The sequence below is a fragment of the Marmota flaviventris genome, chromosome 12 (assembly GCF_047511675.1).
Source record: "Marmota flaviventris isolate mMarFla1 chromosome 12, mMarFla1.hap1, whole genome shotgun sequence".
Classification (NCBI taxonomy): domain Eukaryota; kingdom Metazoa; phylum Chordata; class Mammalia; order Rodentia; family Sciuridae; genus Marmota; species Marmota flaviventris.
In genome coordinates, this window is record NC_092509.1 from 47,317,439 (window position 1) to 47,341,095 (window position 23,657).

Consider the following 23,657-nt stretch of genomic DNA (forward strand, 5'->3'; position numbering starts at 1 on the left):
ACTAAATCAGGGATGAGGGACCATCTACTCTATTACCTTCAAATGACTTATGGGGTAGCATTACATAAATAGGATTTGTTCTATAGCCAATAAATTTGAAATACTTCACCTATAACCAAAGAGAATGATAAAGTAGGGAAACTCCTTTAAGTTGGCTGTGTTAAAACAAAAGCTAGCAACTAGCCATAATACAAGGAGCAATGGTTAAGAGTGGGGTCAGGAGTGAAAAAGCCTTGTAATCCAACTTGCTCATTGATTAGCTATCTTGACCTCTGGGAAGTTATCTAATATGCCTGTTCCATCATCTTCTTCATTAAAATAGACATAACAGGAATATCAATCTCTTAAAGTTGCTGTAAGGTTTACCAAAACAATTCAGCATTAGAACAGCACTTACCACCAAGGAAGCTTTCAATAAATGTTAACTATTACTCATAAATTGAAAAGTTAATTTGTTTAGGTCTATTTTTGTACTCCTAGAACTCAAAATACTATATTTTAATCGTTCTATTTTGTACCATCTGCAAAAAGATCTTTAAGACTACTTCAAATTATTCTGAAAGGAATTAACAAAATCCTGAAGTTGTACAGGTGCCTGATTTTAGATATTACAACTATCTCCTTTAAAAAACCTCCACTACAAAACACTATGTGTATAACACAAAATAGTAAAATGAAAGCCACATAAATTAGAGAATTTGATAGCACTATATTCAAATGTTCCTTAGCTAATGGGAGTAAAAGGGAAATGTATAATACGTCCTGCACAAATGCATCTAGGGAAAGCAGGCTATATTTATTCAAAAACTACAAAAGATTACAATATAAATCTATCAAACAAAATTAATTTTTAAGGTTATATATGAGTGACTCATATGTATCCAAATTCTATCTAAATCAAGACAACAATCCAATGCACAGAAAGATTATTATGTCACTCAAGGAGCAAAAAGTAATACACAGAAAAGTTTTGTCAATTCAGACTACATAAATACACAAATCTAAAGTTTAATGTAACATGAACAAATCATAAGTACACAATTAACTACCTTTTTCTAACATTATAGAAGTAAATATTTTATATTTAGTGAAGTGTACAGGATGTATAAAACCTTTAATCATATGTAATGTAGACTAACAAGTGTAAACCAAGTAGAAAATGAGGTTTTCACACATGAGAATGTACATTTCAGAAAGAACCCAACTTGAAGTAAATTCATTAACACATACTGCAAAGGTCCACAAATATGTTTATCTCATTTATAATTGTACAGAGATTAAAGTGATAAGAAATTAATATCAGAATCTTACTGAGGGGTATTGTAGTGACTACCCTTAAAGGACAAATTATTTGGGGGCTTAAAATACCAGAGATCAATGTAATTAAATAACATATGGATAGGAAAAAACATACAATTTGCAACAACAGAAGGTTAGAAAACCGAATACTGCAGAAAAGATATTAATGTATACAAAGTTGGATTTAATAAGCTATTTGTTACTTGTTAAAATAAATCATCAAGATATTCATTGCAATAGCATTTTCCCACACAGGTATACCCTTCTCAAATTGTCATTTAGTTTTGTTTTTTTTTTCCTTTCCCACTCCTTAAAGTACAGAAATAGGTTTTGAATATCAATTGGCTATTTTTGGAGGTCATAAGATACAGATAGTCATAAAAATTACACAAGCTACACGGAGGTACCTGCATAAATGCTACCAACATTTATGGAAAAAAAAAGATGGTTTTAAAAGTGGTAAGTATTAAAGGAGTTATGATAAACACACTATTTATGTCCTTCTGAAACCCCAGTGAGGGAAACCTTATTGCCATTCTGCCAAATGCGACATAACTAAAAGCACTGCACATAGGATTATGAATCCAATGTACATATCAGAGGATCAAAAGTCCAGTTAAAACAACTGAGCTAATCAATGAAGTAAATTAGAAAGTAATACCAGACTTCTTTAACACATCAGTACTATTTTAGAAGCATCATCAGAACAAATAGAGATTTAATTATGAATTGGCTGGGCTACATTCTGTACTGAGAATTTTGCTTAGTACTAAAAGAGAATCTCAAACATCCTAGAAAAGCTGTGAAATCATGCTCTGTAATTCCTCAAAGGAAATTTAACATGTTTGATGACACCGGTATACCTCTCATGGTTCTAGGAGTTCTATCTACATACCAAGTAGTTCAGTAATTGACAGGAATATTTAAGCAAAAAAACCAAAACAAAACAAAGCAGCAGACCTTGTATTGACATACACTAGATAGATGGATGTTTTAAAATATTACATGATAAATGTAAATCATAAAATCAAATGTACTCATAAAGGTACACCTATTTTATGTTACATATAAAACTGTAGATTGCAAACTGTGCATGCGTACCATAACATTTTACCTGGGAGGGCCGATGAGGAGGATTTCTTGCAAATATTTACTGCCATGATACAAAACAATTATGTGCAAACTGCAAGGTGCCTAAAATAGCAGTTAGAGTTTATATACAGAAAGATGTCACTATCTGATCAAATATGCAAGAGATGGAATTTCCCAGAGTTTATAACACAGAACAATAACCACCACAGGCTCCTCCTCCATGGCTTTCTTCCATGTGTGACAATTTGACTCCTTTATTCTGGTTCTCACTTTCCCATAATCCAGGCGTCTGAATTATCTTTTCAACAAGTTCTTCAAAGGCACATTGTACACCATCACAGGTTTTTGCACTTGCCTCTGAAATTCAAGGAAAAAGGTCATAATATATACTTCCTGTCCATTTTCCCACATTTTTCTGGAAAACTCATATATCAGCCTACAACACATTGACAGTTGAATAAGCAATTTCTCCTCATAGGTTTTAGTGAATTTCAACTCTAAAATTAAGCTACTTAAATTTTATCCATAAGATACAGCATTTAAGCCCAGGATTTTGTGACTGAATTATAACTTGTAAGGCCCTACTCAAATATTATGTCCAAGTTTTTTCCTTAGTTTTTCAGTTAACTCTTAAAATGATCCCCAAAGCAGATGTTATTCCTATTTTAAAATAAAGAAATTTATGCCCCGAGTTTAACAATTATCCTGATGATTCTGTGCATGCAACCAAGCAGCGATAGGTAGCAGAATAAAATGACATACAATCATGAATACTGGTCCCATTTTATTTATACTCATGAAAGTCAAGTGGACACTCAGCATTGATTCCTAAACTTACCTTACCTTCACCGTCTTCAGGTGACTAATTATATTCCTTTTTCTTACTACTCCTCTATCTCTGCTGATAATATCGCCAAGAACTCAGAATTTTGTGCATATTAAGTGTATACTCTAATGCTGGGCCATGCCCTGAGCCCCTCATCATCTAGCTTTATATTGAGAAAAAACAAACTATCTGGCAAGAACCACCTCATCATTCCACTAATAAAAAAAAATTTCCAAACTAACTGAATTTGTATCTTTTTTACTGCCTTCAGTCCTATTACAACTGATAAACTTGTTCCTACCTAAATCCCCTTCACTAGACCTGGAACCCCATTCTTTCTCATGTAGTGAAGAATCATATTCTCCCTCTTCTCTAACATACTAATCTCTAAAGTGTGCCAAATTATTTGCCATAAAAAAATACACACATGAATTTTCCCTATAACCCACACATCCTTCTTGCAACTACTCAGTTTCTCTAGTCTCTTGGGAAATTGTTTGAGCTAGTTATCTAGAGAAGCAGCTTCCACGTTTTTATCTTGCATTCTTTTCTTCAAATGATAGCAGCCCTTCCTGATCCAAGGGGGGTAAGTACCAAGACATCCCTGATTATATTATGTTTTTTTCCTATATGTCCATACCTATGATAAAAGTTTAATTAATAAATGAGGCAGAGTAAGAGATTAGCAATTAATAATAAAATCGAATATAACAATATATTATGATAAAAAGTTATTTGAAACTTAGGAATTGTTAATTTCTAAAATCTTACATTTAATAATTTTAGACCAAGGTTGATCATGGGTTACTGAAATGTGAAAAGAGGAGATTACTATTCCCTAACTAGGCTCTTGTTCCACACCACTCCATTGAAACCATTCTTTTCAAAGCCACCAACGCCCTTTGTATTGTCAAATCTAACATCCTATCTTTATTTGAAATCTTTCAGCATTTAATACTGCTAATCACTCTTTCTTTAAATAGTATGTTCACTTCACTTCCAAAACAATGAACATTCCTGGTAATCTTCCTATCTTACTGCTATGTCATTTACAACCTTACTTGCTAGCACCTTTTTCTGCTAGCCTCTAATTGTTAAGAGTGCCCCAAGGTTCAATCTTCAGATCTTTTAAGCCCATATTCTTGAAGTGATCACTCTAGTCAGGAAACCCTAAATGCAATCTAAATGCCAATGACCAACACATCCACTGGTTCTTATATCTAAGCAAAATCCTTGACCTCCCACTTCTCTACCCCAACCTGGTCTTTGCTCCACATCCCAATTAATGGCAGTATAATCCATCTACGTGCTCATGCCAAAAACATGGAGTTGTCTTGGACAGCTCTCTTTCCTTATCCTCCATACCCAATCCATTTACATATCCTGTCAGTGTTACTTCCAAGTATTTCCCAGAACTACCAACTTTCTACCACCCACTGTTGCTATGGTCAAAGCTACCAGCTTCATTTACCTGGGCCAATGTAAAAGCAGAACAAGACCCTTGCTTCTGCTTCTCACAGCCTATGGTCTACAAAAACGAATTTTAAAAAGAGTATCAGACTCCACTGTTTTCTACCACACTTGCAATAAAATCAATCTCTTTACCATATCCTACGAGGTCCAACATGATCTTTTTAGCCTTATCTTTCACCATCATCAGTCTTCTTCCTTTCCAACACATGCTATGTTCCATCCCACAAGCTTTCTTCCTATTCCTTAAACACATTCAACTGATTCTGACCTCAGGAAATATCCGCTCTTAGCTGGAGTTGAATCACCTCTAAAACTCACATGATGAATTTCTACTCAAACGGCAATACCTCAAAAAAGTTTTACTACTTGATCCCCACCCTAGTCTTTCTATCCACACAAACCATGTTTTCTTTGCTTCATCGTACTGCTTATTTATTTAAATCTGTTTTCCCTACCAGAACGTACACTCCACGAGGGCAGTGAGTTGGTCTGTTTTGTTCATTGTTATATCCTCCATGTTTAAAAATACTAAATAAACTAATGCATGAGGGATATATAGCAAGTAAGGAGTAAAGGTAGTACTCATTTTTTTCTCAAAAAACCTTATACCCTGCTTCTATCCATGTATGTTGTTCCTCAAATTCCACTTGAAAATTCCTAGTAATTTCTAACACCATGGGATAACCAAATCAGTAGTTCCTAAAACTGCTTTCACAATGCAATCACCTTAAGTACTTCAAATAAAATGCCTCTGGTTTTGTGATAAGGGACAGGGACTTGCAATTTTAAAAAGCTCCCTAGGTAATTCTGATATAGTTAAGCTGTTTTTAAGATGAGGGGTTGGTAAACTTTATGTGTAAGGGTACAGATAGTGAATATTTTATGGTTTATGGTCTATCCACCTCTGGGGTAACTACTAAACTCTGCCATGTAGCATAAAACTGTCATAAACAATATGTAAATGAAAGGGCATGGCTGTATTTATTATAAATGGGAGAGCCAGATTTGGCCCATCCTATAGTTAGCCAAGCCCTGCTCTACTATGTTCCTCAAATATTAATATGCATATGAACCATCTAAAAATCTTGTTAAAATAAAAATTCATTAAAATGCAGATTCTAATCCAAAAATCTGGGGCAGCACCTGAGATGAAGCATTTCTAACAAGCTCCCAAGTGGTGCTGATATTATACTGCCAGCACATGGACCAGGAAGACACAACTTTAACAGTAGGTGCCAGGCTGAACTGAATGCCATTAGGTCTTTAGAGAAATGATTCAATTGTGTTCCATATGATTTCACATAACATGATCCTATTTAATTTTATAGAAAGAAAGAATCTCATTCTATTGGAAGATTTTTGTAGCACAAGAGCAACTATAAACTAAAGAAATATATTTTGTGGTTCATAAACAAATAAATTTAGCAAAATCCCCACTTTAAAGTTCATCATTAATGAAAAGATAGATATTCACTCATATACTTACCGATAAATAACATGGAATGCTTTCGTGCGAATTTCAGGCCTTCATTTCTATCAACTTCACGATTTTCCTAAAAAATAAATGCTATAATTAAGAAAAGCTGCCAAAATGTTGAACCAAATTTCTAAGTATCTACCTTCTTACCTTATCAATTTTATTTCCAACTAGCATGTTTACTATGTCATTTCTTGTACAGTATGTTTCCAATTCATTTAACCAATTATCCAATTTAACAAAGGTGTCTCTTCTTGTGACATCATAAACTGAAATACAAGCAGAATCATTTATTAAATGAGCATTAAAAATAAGAGGCAATGACATAATTCTGATATGTAGCTAGAAGCTGACTTTACTATATAGGCTAATCTGTTTTTTGATACGCCTAATGAGTGTCTAGTATATACTGATTTATATGGAAAAATACGTGTTAAAATATAAATCAAGAGGACATAGAGAAACTAAATAGTCCAATAACATGTAATGAGATACAAGCAGTAATAAAAAGCCTTTCAACAAAGAAAAGCTCAAGACCAGAAAGATTCTCAGCTGAATTCTGCCAAACCTTTGAAGAAGAATTAATGCCAATTCTTCCAAATTATTCCATGAAGCCAGTATCACAGTCATACCAAACCCAGATAAGAACACATCAAGGAAAGAAAATTACAGACTAATATCCTGATGAACTTTGATACAAAAACACTTAATAAAATATTAGCAAATTGTGTTCAATAACATATTAAGAAGATTATATACCATGACCAAGTTGGTTTTATCCAGACAAGCAAGGATGGTTTAGTACAAACAAATCAATAAATATAACTAATTACATTAACAGAATTAAGAACAAATATCACTTAGTAATCTCAATACATGCAAAGAAGACCTTTGACAAAATTCAGCACCCATTCATGATAAAAATAGTGAAGAAACTAGGGGTAAAAGAAACCTACCTCAACATCATAAAGGCTATATATAAAAAATCCAAAACCAAACTCATAGTAAATGGGGAAAAACTGAAAGCATTCCCTTTAAAATCTGGGACAAGACAAGGATATCAACTCTCAACACTCTTATTTAGTACAAGAAATTCTAGCCAGAGCAATTAGGCAAGAGAAGGGAATAAAAGGGATTAAAAAATAGGAAAGGAAGAAGTCAAATTATCACTATACCTAGAAGATACAAAAAAAAATTCCACCAAAAGATTGCTAGAGCTAATAAACAAATTTGGTAAAGTAGCAAGTTACAAACTCAATATACAAAAATCAATAGCTTTCCTATATACTAACAAATTTGCTGAGAAAGAAATCTGGAAAACAACTCCATTCACAATAGCCTCAAACAACAACAACAAAAACCCAAGAACCTAGGAATAAATCTAGGAGGTGAAAGACCTCTACAATGAAAACTATAGTACACGGAAGAAAGAAACTGAAGAAGACCCCAGAGAATGCAAAGACCTCCCACATTAATGGATAGGCAGAATTAATATTGTTAAAATGGCCATACTACCAAAAGCAACACACAGATTTAATATAATCCCTATCAAAATACATGACATCCTTCACAGAACTAGAAAAAACAGTCATTTGGAAGAATAAAAGATCCAGAATAGCCAATGGAATTTTAAGCCAAAAAAGGATTGCTGGAAACATCACACTACCTGACTTCAAACTACACTACAAGAGCTATGGTAACAAAAAACTGCATGGCACTGGCATGAAATCAGACACATATATCAGTGGTACAGAATTATAAGACAAATACACACACACACACACACACACACATCTGATCCTTGACAAAGGTGCCAAAAACACATTGGAAAAAAGACAGCCTTTTTTAACAAATGGTGCTGGGACAATGTTATCCACATGTAGAAGAATGAAACCAGACCCTTATCTCTCACTCTGAACAAAAATCAACTCAAAATGGATCAAAGACCTTAGAATTAGACAAGAAACTATGCAATTCCTAGAATAAAATGTAGAGTGAACACTCAACTTTTAGGGATAGAAAATACATTTTCAACAGAATCCCTGAAGCTCAGGAAATAATGCCTGGAGTTAATAAACAAGATGGCATCAAATTTAAAAGCTTCCAGGACAGCAAAGGATTGAATGTGAAGGGATAACCTACAAAATGAGAGAAAAATGTTTGCTAGCTACTCTTCTGACAGAGGATTAATATCTATGATATTTAAAGAGCTAAAAAAAACTTTACACCAAAAAAAAACCCAATTAATAAATGGACAAATGAATCAAATAGACACTTCTCTAAAGAAGAAATACAAATAGTCAATAAATACATGAAAAAATGTTCAACATAATTATTTTTTAGGGAAATACAAATCAAAACTGACATTTCATCTCACACCAGTCAGAATGGCAGTTATCAAGAAAATAAAAATAATAAATGCTGGGAATGATGTAGAGAAAAAGAAAGGCTTTTACACTTGCTAAGAGCCACAGCCAAGTAATATGATGCATGGCATTTTTGGTTGAAAAGTGACACCAGCAAGCCATTGAGATGATATGATTATGTTAAGATCTGCATTCTTATGGATATTAGATTCCTGCTGTTCACCTCGGCCTGCTAGGGACTCCTGGAGAGTTCCCATTGGTTGGGGAATTGCAGTAGGAGGGAATTCTGGAGGAGGGACTTCCTGTTGGGGTCCTGGAGAGGGAGAACGCAGCCTGGGTCCCTTGGGAGCATACAGGGCATTGGTGGCAGTTTCAAAAATAAAGTTTGTTCCTGCTTGAGTGGCTTGTGATTTTGTGCCCAGCCAGACTGTGGCAATTGGTGGCCAGTGCGGGGAACGCCTGAAACTTGGAGGTGAGTAAAATTGCTTGCCCCTGAGGGAAGGCGAGAGAATGGGTGACCATTTCAAAAAACAATGTGTTATTGTTTTGATTTATTTTGTTTTTGTTTCAAGCTGCCTATCATTAGAACTTTCTCAGGCAAACTGGGAAAAATGGTTGGCTCACGGTTTGAAGTTGTTCGGCCCTGAGAAAGAGAAAATTGATACAACGATTTTTTGTTCTGTTTTTGTTTCATTCTGTTTCGGTTTTGTTTTATGTTATCTTATTGGGTTGCGTTACCTTTATAGTAGATTAGAAATTAGTAAAAAAACAAACCGAAAGACTGTTAAGTAAATTGTTAGTGGTCCAGACTATGGTAGAAAACATGTTAGGTCAAACAAAAGAGAAGGTCTCTTGAGCTAGTCAGACAGAGGAAAATTTAAAGGAAGAAAGCTTGAAGGACAAACAACCATCAGGGGGGTAGCTACAACAGGAGGCTGCTACTAACTCCGTTCTATCACCAGAGGGCGTAATTCAACCAACAGCTCCATCTACAGCTGAGTGGCCCTCAACTCCCGTGGTTGATGGATGGAATCCTGAGGCAGGACCCCAAAGATTAGCATGCCTTGTACTTGAGCAGGCAGGAGGGCAACAAATTCACCGTGCTTTAGATTTCAAAACAGTGAAGCAATTAAAGGAGGCTGTAACAACCTATGGCCCGCAGGCACTCTTCACTGTGAGCATGCTCCAGGGCCCACAACCACAAATATACGGGACAATGGAGGAACCCAGCAACACCATCAGGGTAGTGCCCAGGACACATTATCCATTAAATCCCTCATCAGACAAACTAGAGGGAACGCAGGGTTGGACATCTGCGCCTCTGCCAGAGCAGTACTAACTCCAAAGATGGGAGTTCAACTCATTCCCACAGGAGGAGTAAAAGGACCTCTTCCCCAAGGAACAGTAGGCTTATTATTGGGACGCAGTTCTTCTACACTAAAAGGACTTATGATAAGTCCTGGGGTAATTGATCCCGATTATGAAGGTGAAATAAAAATTATAGCTAGTTCTCCAAGAGGTATATCAGTAATTTCACCAGGAGATAGAATAGCACAGTTATTAATAATACCCAGCCTGCATGATAAATTTTCCAGTCGTTCTGTAGAAAGAGGTTCCAGGGGATTAAGCTCCACAGGTGTGGATTGGGCTATGCTGTCTTTAAATTTAGATTCTCGCCCAATGCTAAAACTAAATATTCAAGGACATGAATTTAATGGGCTACTGGACACAAGTGCTGACCTTAGCATCATATCTCGTCAAGGATGGCCAAAACATTGGCCATTACAACAAGACACTCAAACGCTTCGAGGCCTAGGAGTGGCAACTAATCCCCATAGAAGTGCAATGGTATTAGATTGGAAGGATCCTGAAGATGTGAAGAAACTATACAGCCCTATGTATTGGATCATCTTCCTATAAATTTATGGGGATGAGATGTCCTAGATCAATTAGGTTTGACATTCACAAATAACATCAATCCTAACGCGCCCACTACTAGGGCTAGACAAGGCTTTAGGAAAGAACAAAGATTAAGAGAACAAGAACAAGGTATGACAGCACCAATTCAAATACATCAAGGAATAAATAGACATGGATTGGGTTTTCAGAAAGGGCCACTGAGACAATCAAAATTACTTGGAAATCAGAAAGACCAGTGTGGGTTCCTCAGTGGCCCCTGACTAAAGAGAAGATACAAGTAGCCCATGACCTGGTCAAACAACAATTAGTGGAGGGACATATACAACCTTCCGTATCTCCCCATAATACTCCCATTTTTGTCATTAAAAAGAAATCTGGTAAATGGAGATTATTGCAAGATTTAAGAGCCATTAATAATGAGATGGTTATTATGGGACCTGCTCAGTCAGGGATTCCCCAATGGTCTGCTTTACCAAAAACGTGGTATGTTTTAGCTATAGATATTAAAGATTGTTTTTTTTCAATTCCAATTCATCCTGAGGATAGTCCACGTTTTGCATTTACTATCCCTGCACCAAATCATGAAGGTCCTGATCAGAGATATGAATGGAAAGTACTCCCTCAAGGGATGGCTAGTAGTCCAACTATGTGTCAAATTTATGTTAACAAAGCAATCCAGCCACTTAGAAATCAAAATCCTGAACTACAAATATTTCACTATATGGATGATAGCAATAGATAAAGTACAATTAAATCTCCCAATTAATTATTTAGGAGTTCTATTATCCTCAACCATGGTCCGTCCAACAAAAATTCAAATACGAGCAGATCAACTCAAATCACTTAACGACTTTCAAAAGTTATTGGGAGACATAAATTGATAAGGCCTTATCTAGGCATACCAACAGGAGTGCTAGGACCTTTATTTGAAGGTCCATCAGATCCAAATTCACCCGGCATGTTAACGCCTGAAGCAAGAAAGGCATTAAAAATCATTGAAACATATATGGAAAATATGCATTGGGTAGAATTGATATGTTTGCCTTTATTATTTATTGTACTACCAACAAAAAATATTCCTACAGGAGTATTTTGGCAACAAGGTCCATTATTGTGGATACATTTATCTTATTCTCCTAACACTATTCTTACTAGGTATCCTGAGGCTGTAGGACAACTAATACTCAAAGGAATAAGAGCAGCAAAGGGAGTGTTTGGGATTTCTCCCAATAAAATTATTACTCCATATACTATGGATCAAATTGATGAGTTAGCTAATGAGTTAAATACTTGGGCAATAATCATGTGTAAATCTAATGTTTCATTTGATAATCACTTACCATCTAATCCTTTGATGTCTTTTTGGTCTAAGCATCCTGTAGTTTTTCCAAAAATGACAAGAAAAACCCCTATCATGAATGCTCCAAATATATTCACTGATGGGTCAAATAATGGTACAGCAGCAGTAGTTACCCCTGATCAAACTTTTACATTTTTAGTACCCAAACAATCAGCTCAAAAGGTAGAGCTTAATGCAGTATTACAAGCTTTTGTGATGTTTAAAAATTCTGTATTTAATTTATTTTCTGATAGTCAGTATATAGTTAATGCTATAGTATCCCTTGAAGATGCTGGTAGGATTTCCCCTTCTTCTACTGTTTTCTCTTTGTTTTCCACTATACAAAGTCTAATCGGGGACAGAAAAGATCCATTCTTTATAGGACATATCAGGGCACACACAGGATTGCCTGGAGCCCTTAGTTTGGGCAATGAATTAGCAGATAAATCTTCACATGACATACATATTTTCTCCACAATAGAAGAAGCTATAAATTTTCATAAAAGGTTCCATGTCAATGCTAATACTTTACAAAAGCATTTTAAAATAACTAAGGAATAAGCCAGACATATAATAAAACAATGTCAAAATTGTGTGACCTTTTTTACCACAAGTTAATCTTGGAGTCAATCCTAGAGGACTGATACCTAACCATATTTGGCAGATGGACGTCACACACTTGCCAGAATTTGGAAAATTAAAATATTTGCATGTTACAGTTGATACTTCTTCCGGACTTTTGATGGGCTCCCTTCATGCTGGAGAAAAAACTAAAGATGTTATAGCTCATTGCTTACAAAATTTTGCCACTGTGGGTGTTCCAAAACAGTTAAAAACAGATAATGGTCCTGGTTATACTTCTACCTCTTTTAAACAATTTTGCTCATCATTTGGCATTACTCACATAACAGAATTCCATACAATCCACAGGGACAAGGCATAGTTGAAAGAGCTCATCAAACTATTAAAATGTACTTATTAAAACAAAAGGAGGGAATTGGAAAGGGGTATATATCCCCCAAAGATAAACTTAAAATAACCCTTTTTACTCTAAACTTTTTAAATTTGGATTCATCAGGGCTTAGTGCTGCGGAAAGACATTTGTACACAAAAAATGTACATAAGCCTAAGGTACTTAGGAAGGATATTCTAACAGGACAATGGAAAGGTCCTGACCCAGTGATTGTCTGGAGTCGGGGTTCTGTTTGTGTGTTTCCACAGGGAGAACAGCAGCCGATTTGGATTCCAGAGAGAATAACCAAAACAATTTCTACAGACCAAAAAAGAAGATGATTTGACTCAAATCCATAATAGCTGATATCCAGAGCTCCAGCTTGGCTATTCTTACATCTGCGACAGTGATTAACCAGGATGCTTTTTTCAATATCTATTTTATTATTTGCTTTTTCCCACATCATAAAGTTCTATTTTATTTTTGAGCTCATACAGACCTAGGTTAATGTTTTTCTGATCAGTTTTATTTTTTGACTGTGGAGTTTTTAAACATTGCAATGGAGATTTCACCTGTGTAAAGCTACAAGGCCTTTACTATTGTCTTATGTGTTGGATGTTATGTATGCACACTTCTGTTTTGTGTTGTATGTCTGTATGTGTGTATGTCCATATATCATATATGAGGAGCGCTCATGAATAAATGGATCCGAATTATTTTTTTATTCACATGATTTAAATGGTTTAATTTAAATTGGGTAAACAGCTGTTGAGGATTGTTTTAATATGTGTACAAATAAGCAGGTTAACAGATCTGTTTGCTTACTTTCACCTTTCCTTTTCATTATATTTAATAATTCTGTTCAGGATAATGTAAATTGTTCAAAAAATTGTTTTCTTAGTACCTGTTGGAATGTTAAATAATTTTTTTTAGCATCATTGTCAAAATTCCTATCTTCATCCCAGTGCCAGTGAAGACAAAGTTGAAACCAAACTACAGTTTCATCGATAGTTATCACAGCAAACTATAAACTGATGCATCAATGAATAATAACTCAACAAGTAATGCTCATTCAAGGAGTCGATTTATTTTGGGAGGAAATGGACATATTGATAGATTCCTCTGCTTTGAACTGCTTGCAGAACTTGCCTGGACTATGTATCACTTGTATGCATTGTGATCTATCTGTTGATGCAGCAAATTATGGTAGTGCTGGCTTATCTTTGCTGATGTGTCACCAGTGATGCAATTTTTCCTAAGGAGCCGTCAATTGGCTTGGTGTCGTGGCATTTATGTATCCTCCTCCCTTCTACTAGTGATGGTCTAATTTTGGGGGCTAACAGAGGTGAGGCAAAGAACCTCACCCCCCCACCGGCACCAAGGCCAAATTTGGGGGCCAACAGAGGTGAGGCAAAGAACCTCACACCCCCCACTGGTGCATAGGCCTATCCACAAGTATGGCTATATGCTGGACCGGCAGTCAGCGTCGGGTATGATCCAATTGCAGTGGTATCAACCTAAGACAGGAGGCTGACGCCTAGAGGTCAGTTCATCCCATGACGGGTAAGAACCATATGTTCAATTGGACAAACCTAACAGGCACGGTCCCTAGCCACATTGCTTGTTGCTTAATTAAACAGAAGCGGGGAGATGCTAAAAGCCACATCCAAGTAATATGATGCATGGCATTTTTGGTTGAAAGGTGATGCCAGCAAGCCATTGAGATGATATGATTATGTTAAGATCTGCATTCTTATGGATATTAGATTACTGCTGTTCACCTCAGCCTGCTACGGGACCCCTGGAGAGTTCCCATTGGTTGGGGAAGTGCGGTAGGAGGGAATTCCGGAGGAGGGACTTCCTGTTGGGGTCCGGGAGAACACAGCATGGGTCGGTCGAGCGTACGGGGTATTGGCGGCAGTTTCAAAAATAAAGTTTGTTCCTGCTTGAGTGGCTCGTGATTTTGTGCCCAGCCAGACTGCGGCATACACTGTTGGTGGGATTGTAAATTAGTACAACCACTATGGAGATCAGTATGGAGGTTTCTCAAAAGAGTAGGCGCAGAACCACCATATGACTTAGCTATACCACTTCTCAGTATTTACCTTGAAGAATTAGTCTTCTTACTACAGTGATACAGGAATACACGTTTACAGCAGCACAAATTCATGATAGTCAAATTATGGAACCAGTCTAGGTGTCTATCACCAGATAAATGGATACATAAAACATGGTATATATACAACACAAAAGAGTTTTATTCACCCACAAAGAAAAATGAAATCATGGCATTTGCAGGAAAATGGATGGAACTAGAGACCATCATGTTAAGTGAAAAAAGTCAAGCTCAGAAGGTCAAGTGTCTTTATGTTTTCTCTCCTATGCAGAAGCTAGAGAGAAAAAAGGAAAGTAAAGGTGGGTATGTATCTCCTAAAAACCAAAGGGAGATCAATAGAGGAAAGTGACCAAGAGGTGGGAGGTAGAAAATGCTAGGGAGTGATACTGGCCAAATTATAGATATATTCTGTGCATGTGAAAATATGTAACAACAAACATCAATATGAACAACTATAAATACACCAATTAAAATGTGGAAAAAATATACAACATATCTTTCAGTCTTATTAAAACACATGTTGTGACAGAAATGAAATTATATCCAATGTGATAACTGAAAACCAATTATAGAAAAACAAAAGCTATTCCCCCCCTTCATAAGACAACAAAGATGTATCCAAATACCAAAGAATATTTAGGTCCCAATCCTGGAAAAACAGCAAATTATTTTATATAAACATAAACACCTATGACCCTTTTAATTTCTTAAAAAGACCAAATATTGCAACTTTGAAAAAATTATAGTATAGTTAGTGAATGGGATTTTAACTGTCTTCCTCTATTACTACCTTCATCGTATATCATCTTATATCATATTAAGCTTATTTAATTGTTTTCTAAAATTAGGAGATGTTGAATCAAAATGGTAAAATTTACTATCAAGTCATAAGTTAAAGAAAGTCTCCCTAAGATCAATCCATATTCTTTTAAACAGACTCCTAGAAATATTGAGAACACTTTCAACTAACAGCACTTTTCAATAAATTACACTGAAAGTCCACATTTGTTTTTCAAATTGTTTGATTATGAATTCATAGTGTTAAGTACTTTATGCTATTTTTATAAATAGAATTGATTAAACAGATTCTCTTCTTCCTTTGTAGAATGAAGAAATATTAATTTAATGATGAATGAAATTTTTGGTAATACTCCAAGACAGACCAACACATATGGGTTTTCAGTTATATCCTCATCAACATGTGCTTTTAAAATAAAGGAAATAATGTTATCTTTATTTTTTTCATTGCTACACAAAGAACTAAACAAAAATTTTAAAGTTGTAATATTCATTAATATTAAATAATGAAATATAACTTCAAATTACCTAAAAGTAACCCAAGAGAAAAATAAAAAATTTTTGAATTTCCCAGACTAGAAAAATTAGAAATTTCAGTAAATAATATTTTAAAACATTATATTAAAATAAAAACTTACCTAATATAACACCCTGTGCACCTCTGTAATAGCTAGGAGTTAATGTTCTAAACCTCTCTTGACCAGCAGTATCCTAAAAGTGACAATCACACATTATTAAATAAAACAAACCATAAATAATAGATCATTAACACACTGATGTAAGAGTATAAAATAAATGACATTATTAAAAATAATATCAACATGGAAGCTCATTAAAAACCTGGAATTTAAATAAGCTGTATTTTTAAAAGTATTACATAAAATAAATATTGATTCATCTCTAGAAAAATGCATCCAAGTAAAGATTTTTTGCTATTTGGGGTTTAAAATTTTTATAGCACATGAAACCCATTTCATTGAAAGCCATAATTCTCAATCCAGCTGTGCGATCATTTTCTGAGAGTCTTTGTGTCCAACCCCCAATGATTCTGACTTAATTGGATGAGGTAAAGGACAGAAAAATTTTAAATCTTCCCAGGTTATTCTAATGTAGAATCAAAGCTGAGAACTACTAACTTAAAGATGGTGTCTTGTTTTACTTAGGTAAGGAATTTTGAGGTTGGGCTCTGTTAAGAGTTTCTATGTATCTTCTTTTAGGAAAATGCACAAATGATGTATACTAAATATGAAACACAAATTTTGTAAGGGCTGTGACCTCATCTGTTCAATTACCAGTTTAATCTCAGTGTCTTATGCAATTTTTGGCATAGAACATAGAACATTTTTAGTAGGGGAAAAAAACGAATAAACTAATTTACTACTTCCAGGCCTGGTTCCTTCTGCATTTTTTCTACCACTGATTTTGAATCATGGCTTTAGGGCAACAATACCAAAGCAGAGGCAACCACTCATCTTGTTATATAACATTTTATTAAAAGAAGTTTGAATACAGATAGGCCCATTCATTTACATATTACCATATGGCTTGCTTTAGGGTTGGACTAAATATTTACTACCTGGCTTTTAAAGAAGAAGTTTGAAGTCTGCTGATATAAAGTAACCTGAAGGACTGGGATTGTAGCTCATTGGTAGAGTGCTTGCCTTGCTTGTGTGAGGCACTGGATTAGATCCTCAGCACCACATACAAATAAATAAATAAATAAAATAAAGGTATTGTGTTCATCTAAAAACTAAAAAAAAAAATTAAGAAAAAACAAAGTAACCTGAAGAAAAGTAAAAATACATCAAACCTCAATAATGCTATGACAATAGAGAATGTCTGAGGACATTTATACCCAAAGAGAAACTTAAGAGGAAAATAATTTTCAATATAAACTACTTTGAACGTAAATTATTTGTTCAGATACATTTATATAAATGTAGAATTTCCTTGCTTCCAAATTCTCAGCATTACATTAACTAACCCCCATCCCTGCCATGTTTAAGTGAAGCAGTAACACATCTAAAATTCAGCTTTCCAGATAACTTCATGATTTCTCTTTACAAAAATTCTTTCAGCATCCAAGTTTCTTACAAATCTGTCTCTGATATTTTAAATTATTAAATTTGCATACTTACTCAACTTTTCAAAAATAACAATATAAAAGAAAGCTACATAAAGTATAGTCAACTCACTATCTAAAGCAGATTAAAATTCTGATATCATCATGTAGCTTGATATTTTGATTTAATAATCATTACTACATGGATGACCTCTAATCATGTTTGATCACTATTATCAAGTGATCAACACTTTATTTTGGAGAAAAAAAAAATCAACTAGAAGCCATGATGATATAACGTCTATGTTCCTTCTATATTTAACTATAATATCATTTTAAAAAGCAACTGGTGTGTGTGTGTGTGTGTGTATTTTATATATATATACATATATATATATATCTCAAAAAAACTAGAAGTGCTCATAGCCTTACACCAGTACCTATTTGAAAAAGCCAACTCATAAAAACTAAATAAAAAAATTCTATCCTAAAAAGACAAATCATTATGAGACACATATCCTAGCAATTCACTTATAAGCAAAAAACTAATAAATTAGCAACATTCAAATTATTCAGTATCACTTTTGGAACTCCATCATGTAAACACAAAACCCTATGCTGCAGCACTGGACCAGAATTTATATGAACTATATGCCTAAGCTTTTGCTTCTCACTGTTTCAAAAACAGCAATAGGTGATAAATGAAATAACATCATTGTGAGATAAAAGAAGCTGACCTTTTAGTGTTTATGTTGTGGTTTTGTTTTCTGAAATTGTAAGGAGAGAAGGGATTATTAAAGAGAGATATAGATAAATCAAGGGCTAGAAAAGATCTAGAAATACCAAATAATAGAATATGGGAGTGAAGTGAGGAAAGGATACAGAAGAAAAGACAACCTCTCAGATGCTATTTAGGTCAAAATGAGTATGTAGTTTAGAGAAGACAGCAGGAGTTAAGGGCTAAGTTTAATTATTCTAGTTGATCCTAGGAGTAGTTTACATGTGGGAGAGTAAACCCATTTTATTGGTATAAATAAAACAATAGCATATCTAGAGGCAACTATGGTTTCATGTATGTCTAACATTGAGTGGAAAGGCCTTCCTGACTTCAACATGACACTCTAATGCCATGAAGAAAATAAATGATTTGACCATATAAATACTAAAACCTTGGAATGGTTAAAACATCCCCACCAGTCAACTCCCTAGCTCATCTCATATTTAACAATATTTGAGTATAAATGGCAAACTGAAAAAACATAATTTGCAGCATGTCACAGAGTTAATATTACATGCATAAGAACAGAAACATTCACTTTAAATAAGATTTTAAAGACAAATGAAGAGTAAAAAAAATATATGATAAAGAGCTAATATTTTTAGTATATAAAGACTAATTGTGGAAAAGATGAATGCTAATATAAAATGGGCAATGTAAATAAAAATAAAATTCATTTTAAAACATGATCATAGATCTAAGAAAAAACTCAAAAGAAATGTAATAACAAGTAAAAAAAATTATTACTCAGAGATGCAAAATTGAGAAAGATTAACAATACTTAGTAGAAATTAAGGTTTGGAAGAGTGAATATAAAAAACACAATTGGTGAAATGTAATTCATAACAATACAAACAGAAAAGTAAGACTTTTTGGTATCACTGTTAAATCTTCACATTCTTTAAACCAATATTTCTAATTCTAGGTGTACATCCTAGGTAACCAGATAAGTACATCAGATATATAAATCATGGTGCTCAAGAAAGCACTGCTCATCTTTGAGAAAAACTGGTATTAAATCCATGTCACTGAGGGATGGCTGAGTTAAATAATAGCCATAAAAAGAAATACCAGGTGACCATTTAAACTGATGAACCTCTATCATCAGAGGTTCATACATATTACTTATAAAATATCTATTATAAAATTACTATTTTATAAGTAATATGTATAATACATATTTATATGTTAGCAATAATACCTCTTGGATGTTTTTGACAGTTAATGGTACCTTATTCATCACTAGCAAGAAGGGGTCTAGTCGGCAGAGCAATGTGGATCAGAATAGTAGTTCTGATCTAGACCTAACGACACAAAAAAAATCTATACATTGTGAGTACGCAGGGGGACAAACAAGTTAAAAAACACATATATATGTATTTAATATTATATATACACATGACTAGATATTTTAAAAGATGTTCACTAAAAACTTTATAACTGATTAAAGATAAACTTTTTTCTCTATTAATTTCATATTGTCTTAATTACACTTTTTAGAAGAGCTAGTATTACTCTTAAGTGGAAAATTTTCTTCTTTAAAAAATATTTATAAGTCTAAAGATATCTCTTTAAGAATACCTGTCAGCATTTTCATTAGGCAAGAAGTAGAAAATAAATTTAAAACAAAAAGAACCCTCCTGTATGAGAGAAAAATCTCACTGCAATCATCAAGCCTCAGATCCTATTTTAATCTATGTGTTTCATGAAGCCACAGAAATGGAAGAAAGAAGCAAAATACTAACCATGGAAAGCATATGGAAAATCAGGTCCTCAGTTATGTAGAGAAGCCAATATTCTTAAATTGTTCAATATATTTTACTACAGTATAGTCCAACATTTTCCAAAATGTTTCTGTTAGACATTACTGTTTTGATTAATACCAACTATAGTTGGGGGAGAAGGGAAAATAGGCTAACAATCAGAACATGACATATTATAAAAAATTAACACAAAAATATTAAACACAGCCATTATTTTGATATAAAACATGATGGAAATAGTAAATTCAAAGAATATTAGTAAGATGAATGACATTATAAAATACACAAACATCTGCTTTTTCAATCTGTGATTGATGAACAGGCAGCATTTAGTATTTAGCCACCATGTGGAAGCATGTCACAATTTGATGATTGCTATTCAGTTCTGAAATCATTTATCATGTTATAAAAATGCATATGTTTAATTATCATAGTATTTGTAAAAAATAGATATTTTATAAGTAATATGTATAATACATATTTATATGTTCGCAATAATGCCTCTTGGATGTTTTGACAGTTAATGGTACCTTATTCATCACTAGCAAGATGGGGTCTAGTTGGCAGAGCAATGTGGATCATAATAGTAGGATTCAGAGAAATGAAAACAAGCCAGTAAGGAAAGACAAGATATAAAGTGGCAAACTATAACCATAGTCATGAAAAATATTTTTTCTCCAAGTATCACTTCTCTTCCCTTCCCCCAACAATTGCCTTTCATGTTGCTTTAGTCTAGCTGTTTTTTTTAAAACTCCAATGGAAATATCCAGTAACAATGGCTCTGACAGATGAGGTAATTTTTTTAAAAACTCTTTTGTTTTGAAATATACTGAAATGATTATAAATTTAAAAAATTTAAGTAAAACAAGTTTCTAATTACCCAATTTTAAGATGTAACTATTTATTATATATTCATTAACTAATAAATATCTCAAGTTATTTAATACAAGTTTTCATTTTCCTCTAATAATACTTAACAAATCAATTTCTGCTTCCCTGAAAAGTGTAAGTTTAATACTTATTAAAAACATTTTAAAAACTCTTACCCATATTGCAAGTTTAGCCTTATTTCCATCCACTGAAATTGTTTTCACCTTAAAGTCAACACCTTGAAGAAATTAAAAATATGATAAGTCATCCAGAAATATACTTTTAAAATTCATTATTATTAAGAAAACCATAAAATGGAAAATCCACTTATCAAGTGCTCAAACTCACACCCCAAATTCTTAGAATTATGGATATGAAAATTTAAAAAAAAATATGTTGCTAAAGATCAGCAGCTCAGGATTGAATAAGGATAAATGAAAATCAAATTCATTAGAATTCACTCACTCACCTACATGTACTTCTCCCCTAAAAGGAAAAATAAAATTCAATTTAAGGTGATAATTAACTACTCATATTTAAAACCAAGAGCTAGAATTATGGTGCTAAAAGAATATTAACTGATTGTGGACCATGGCAGTTTTCAGGGGCTCCCAAATTATTTACACATTGTTGTTCACAGTCCTTCACTACCCACCAACCACTAACTCTGATCATGACTATAAGCAGCTTAGAGGACTGGTAAGAATATGAAAGGCCCATGTACTCCTTGTCTGAGGTATTCTTTACTTTTGTCCTAAAAAAATACATTAGATTTATATAACCTAATAAATGATCACTTGCTACCACACAATTTCATAAAGAATTTACATACTGAAACATTTGTCCCCAATCTTGTAGGAAATCTTCATAATTGATAGAAGGATAACCAAAATTCTATGAAAAGCTTCTCTAAATACCAATTATATGTAAAGAAGAGCTTCATAAGTTACCCAAGATTTTATTACAACAGTACCTTTCCCCCAAATTGCCTTCTTTCCAAAAAAAAGGAGCTGACACATGTCATCTGGCTTAAGCAAACAGAAACTTCCCACATGTCTTTAAAAGAGTATCAAAAATAATGTTCAGTCTATCCCACTGGCCAGAGGGGAAAACATGAGCTCAAGAAATTTAGAAAATAACTTATAAAAGATCTTACTACTTATCACAATCAATTCAGAACAGCTCCAACAAAGATGAGCAGCACTTTCATGTACTAAATGCTTAACAGAACACCTGTCATCAATATGGAAATATATTAGTAATTGAGGGTGATTTTTAGTGATCATTACATCCACAAATGAAACAATAAAAACGCATATTTAAAATATTCATTGTGCCTAGTTTTTTTGTATGCCAAAGAAATCATATTTTAAAAAGTTTACATAGTCCAAGGAAAACTTAAATGTAGCAATCAGCCAAACAAAAAAAAAATCTCACATATTAAATAAGAGAAGAAGGGAGAGAAGAAAAAGAAGGAAGGAAGGAAGGAAGGAAGGAGGGAATGGAATAAGGGGAAGATTCAGGGAAGGAAAAGGTTTGGACTCAGTGTAAGCACTAAATTAAGATCACTGATAGACGCTACACAGAATCTGCTGTCATGGATATCTTGAGAACTGACAGTTTAAATTCTCAGGGGAAAGTATATGAAGAACTTTTCCCTGCTTTAACTTCAGAAGCATGTTCAGGGCAACCAGTCTCTTTCCTAATTAGTTTTCCCAAGTAAAGAAACTCACTGTTCCCAGAATATTTGTGTTTCCTTCTTTCCCCACTGCCTTTTCTCTTTTATTATTTCTTGTTTTTGCATATTTTGTCAATAGTCCAATAACCATCTCTACATAGGAAAAATTTGTATGTGGATAACTAACAATATTTCCAAGTCATTTTTTTTGACACATTATATCTGCAATTTACCAATAACAACCAAAGGAGACAATGCCCACTGGAGTCCTACTGTCAAAGCCAACAGAAGTAAAAGGATGACTCATCTGGATCCAAACCCCTAAGTCTTCATTATTCTTCCCTTGGTTCCTGGTGAATCGCATTCAATTGAGCTCTTCAGTTTTTACACTCTAAAACTGATTTTTCACCATGCCTGGTTCATTTTTTTTTTTGGGGGGGGGGGGATCTGACTGATAAATAAATTGTCTTTATTGATAGCAGCAACAGGAGTTTTTTGTGATTAATTTGATTTTGCCAACATCTTACCACATTTCAATAAATCACCTTCAGCCTCTTCATATGGAAGACAAGGAACTCATAAGAGAAGTAGAACTGTTTTTTCAGCTTTTCTTTTGTTCATCTGTGTCTACATTTTCAATATGATGTTTAGTTCAGTTTCTTTGCAGGAATCTCTTTAAAGCCTATTTTATGAAGGGTAGTTTATTTAAAACAAGATAATATATTCAAGAAAGCCTTTGAAACAAGAGGTCAAATATGAAAACGTTAACAAGGAATATTTAAACTCAACAATGTATGTTTGTGAAGGGAAGAAAAGAAATATCAATTGAAGGACCTATTTTTTCAAAA

At 33.9% G+C, this 23,657-nt stretch overlaps 1 protein-coding gene across 2 annotated transcripts in view; it reads right to left on the reverse strand.

The window, feature by feature from the left end:
* Positions 1-775: 775 nt before the first annotated feature.
* Positions 776-23,657, reverse strand: part of Rab18 (RAB18, member RAS oncogene family) — a 39,558-nt gene continuing 16,676 nt past the window's right edge. Inside the window, exons 1-6 of one of the 2 annotated variants that reach the window (XM_071599944.1) lie at positions 21,964-22,224; positions 21,308-21,369; positions 16,297-16,369; positions 6,318-6,436; positions 6,177-6,243; positions 776-2,748 (exon numbers count right to left, since the gene is read on the reverse strand). In XM_071599944.1, the coding sequence (XP_071456045.1) occupies positions 2,573-2,748; positions 6,177-6,243; positions 6,318-6,436; positions 16,297-16,369; positions 21,308-21,369; positions 21,964-22,000 (534 nt within the window). In that variant the 5' untranslated portion in view covers positions 22,001-22,224 and the 3' untranslated portion in view covers positions 776-2,572. Of the gene's footprint in view, positions 2,749-6,176; positions 6,244-6,317; positions 6,437-16,296; positions 16,370-21,307; positions 21,370-21,963; positions 22,225-23,657 lie in introns of those variants that run through there. The other variant, XM_027928581.3, reaches the window with a different exon arrangement.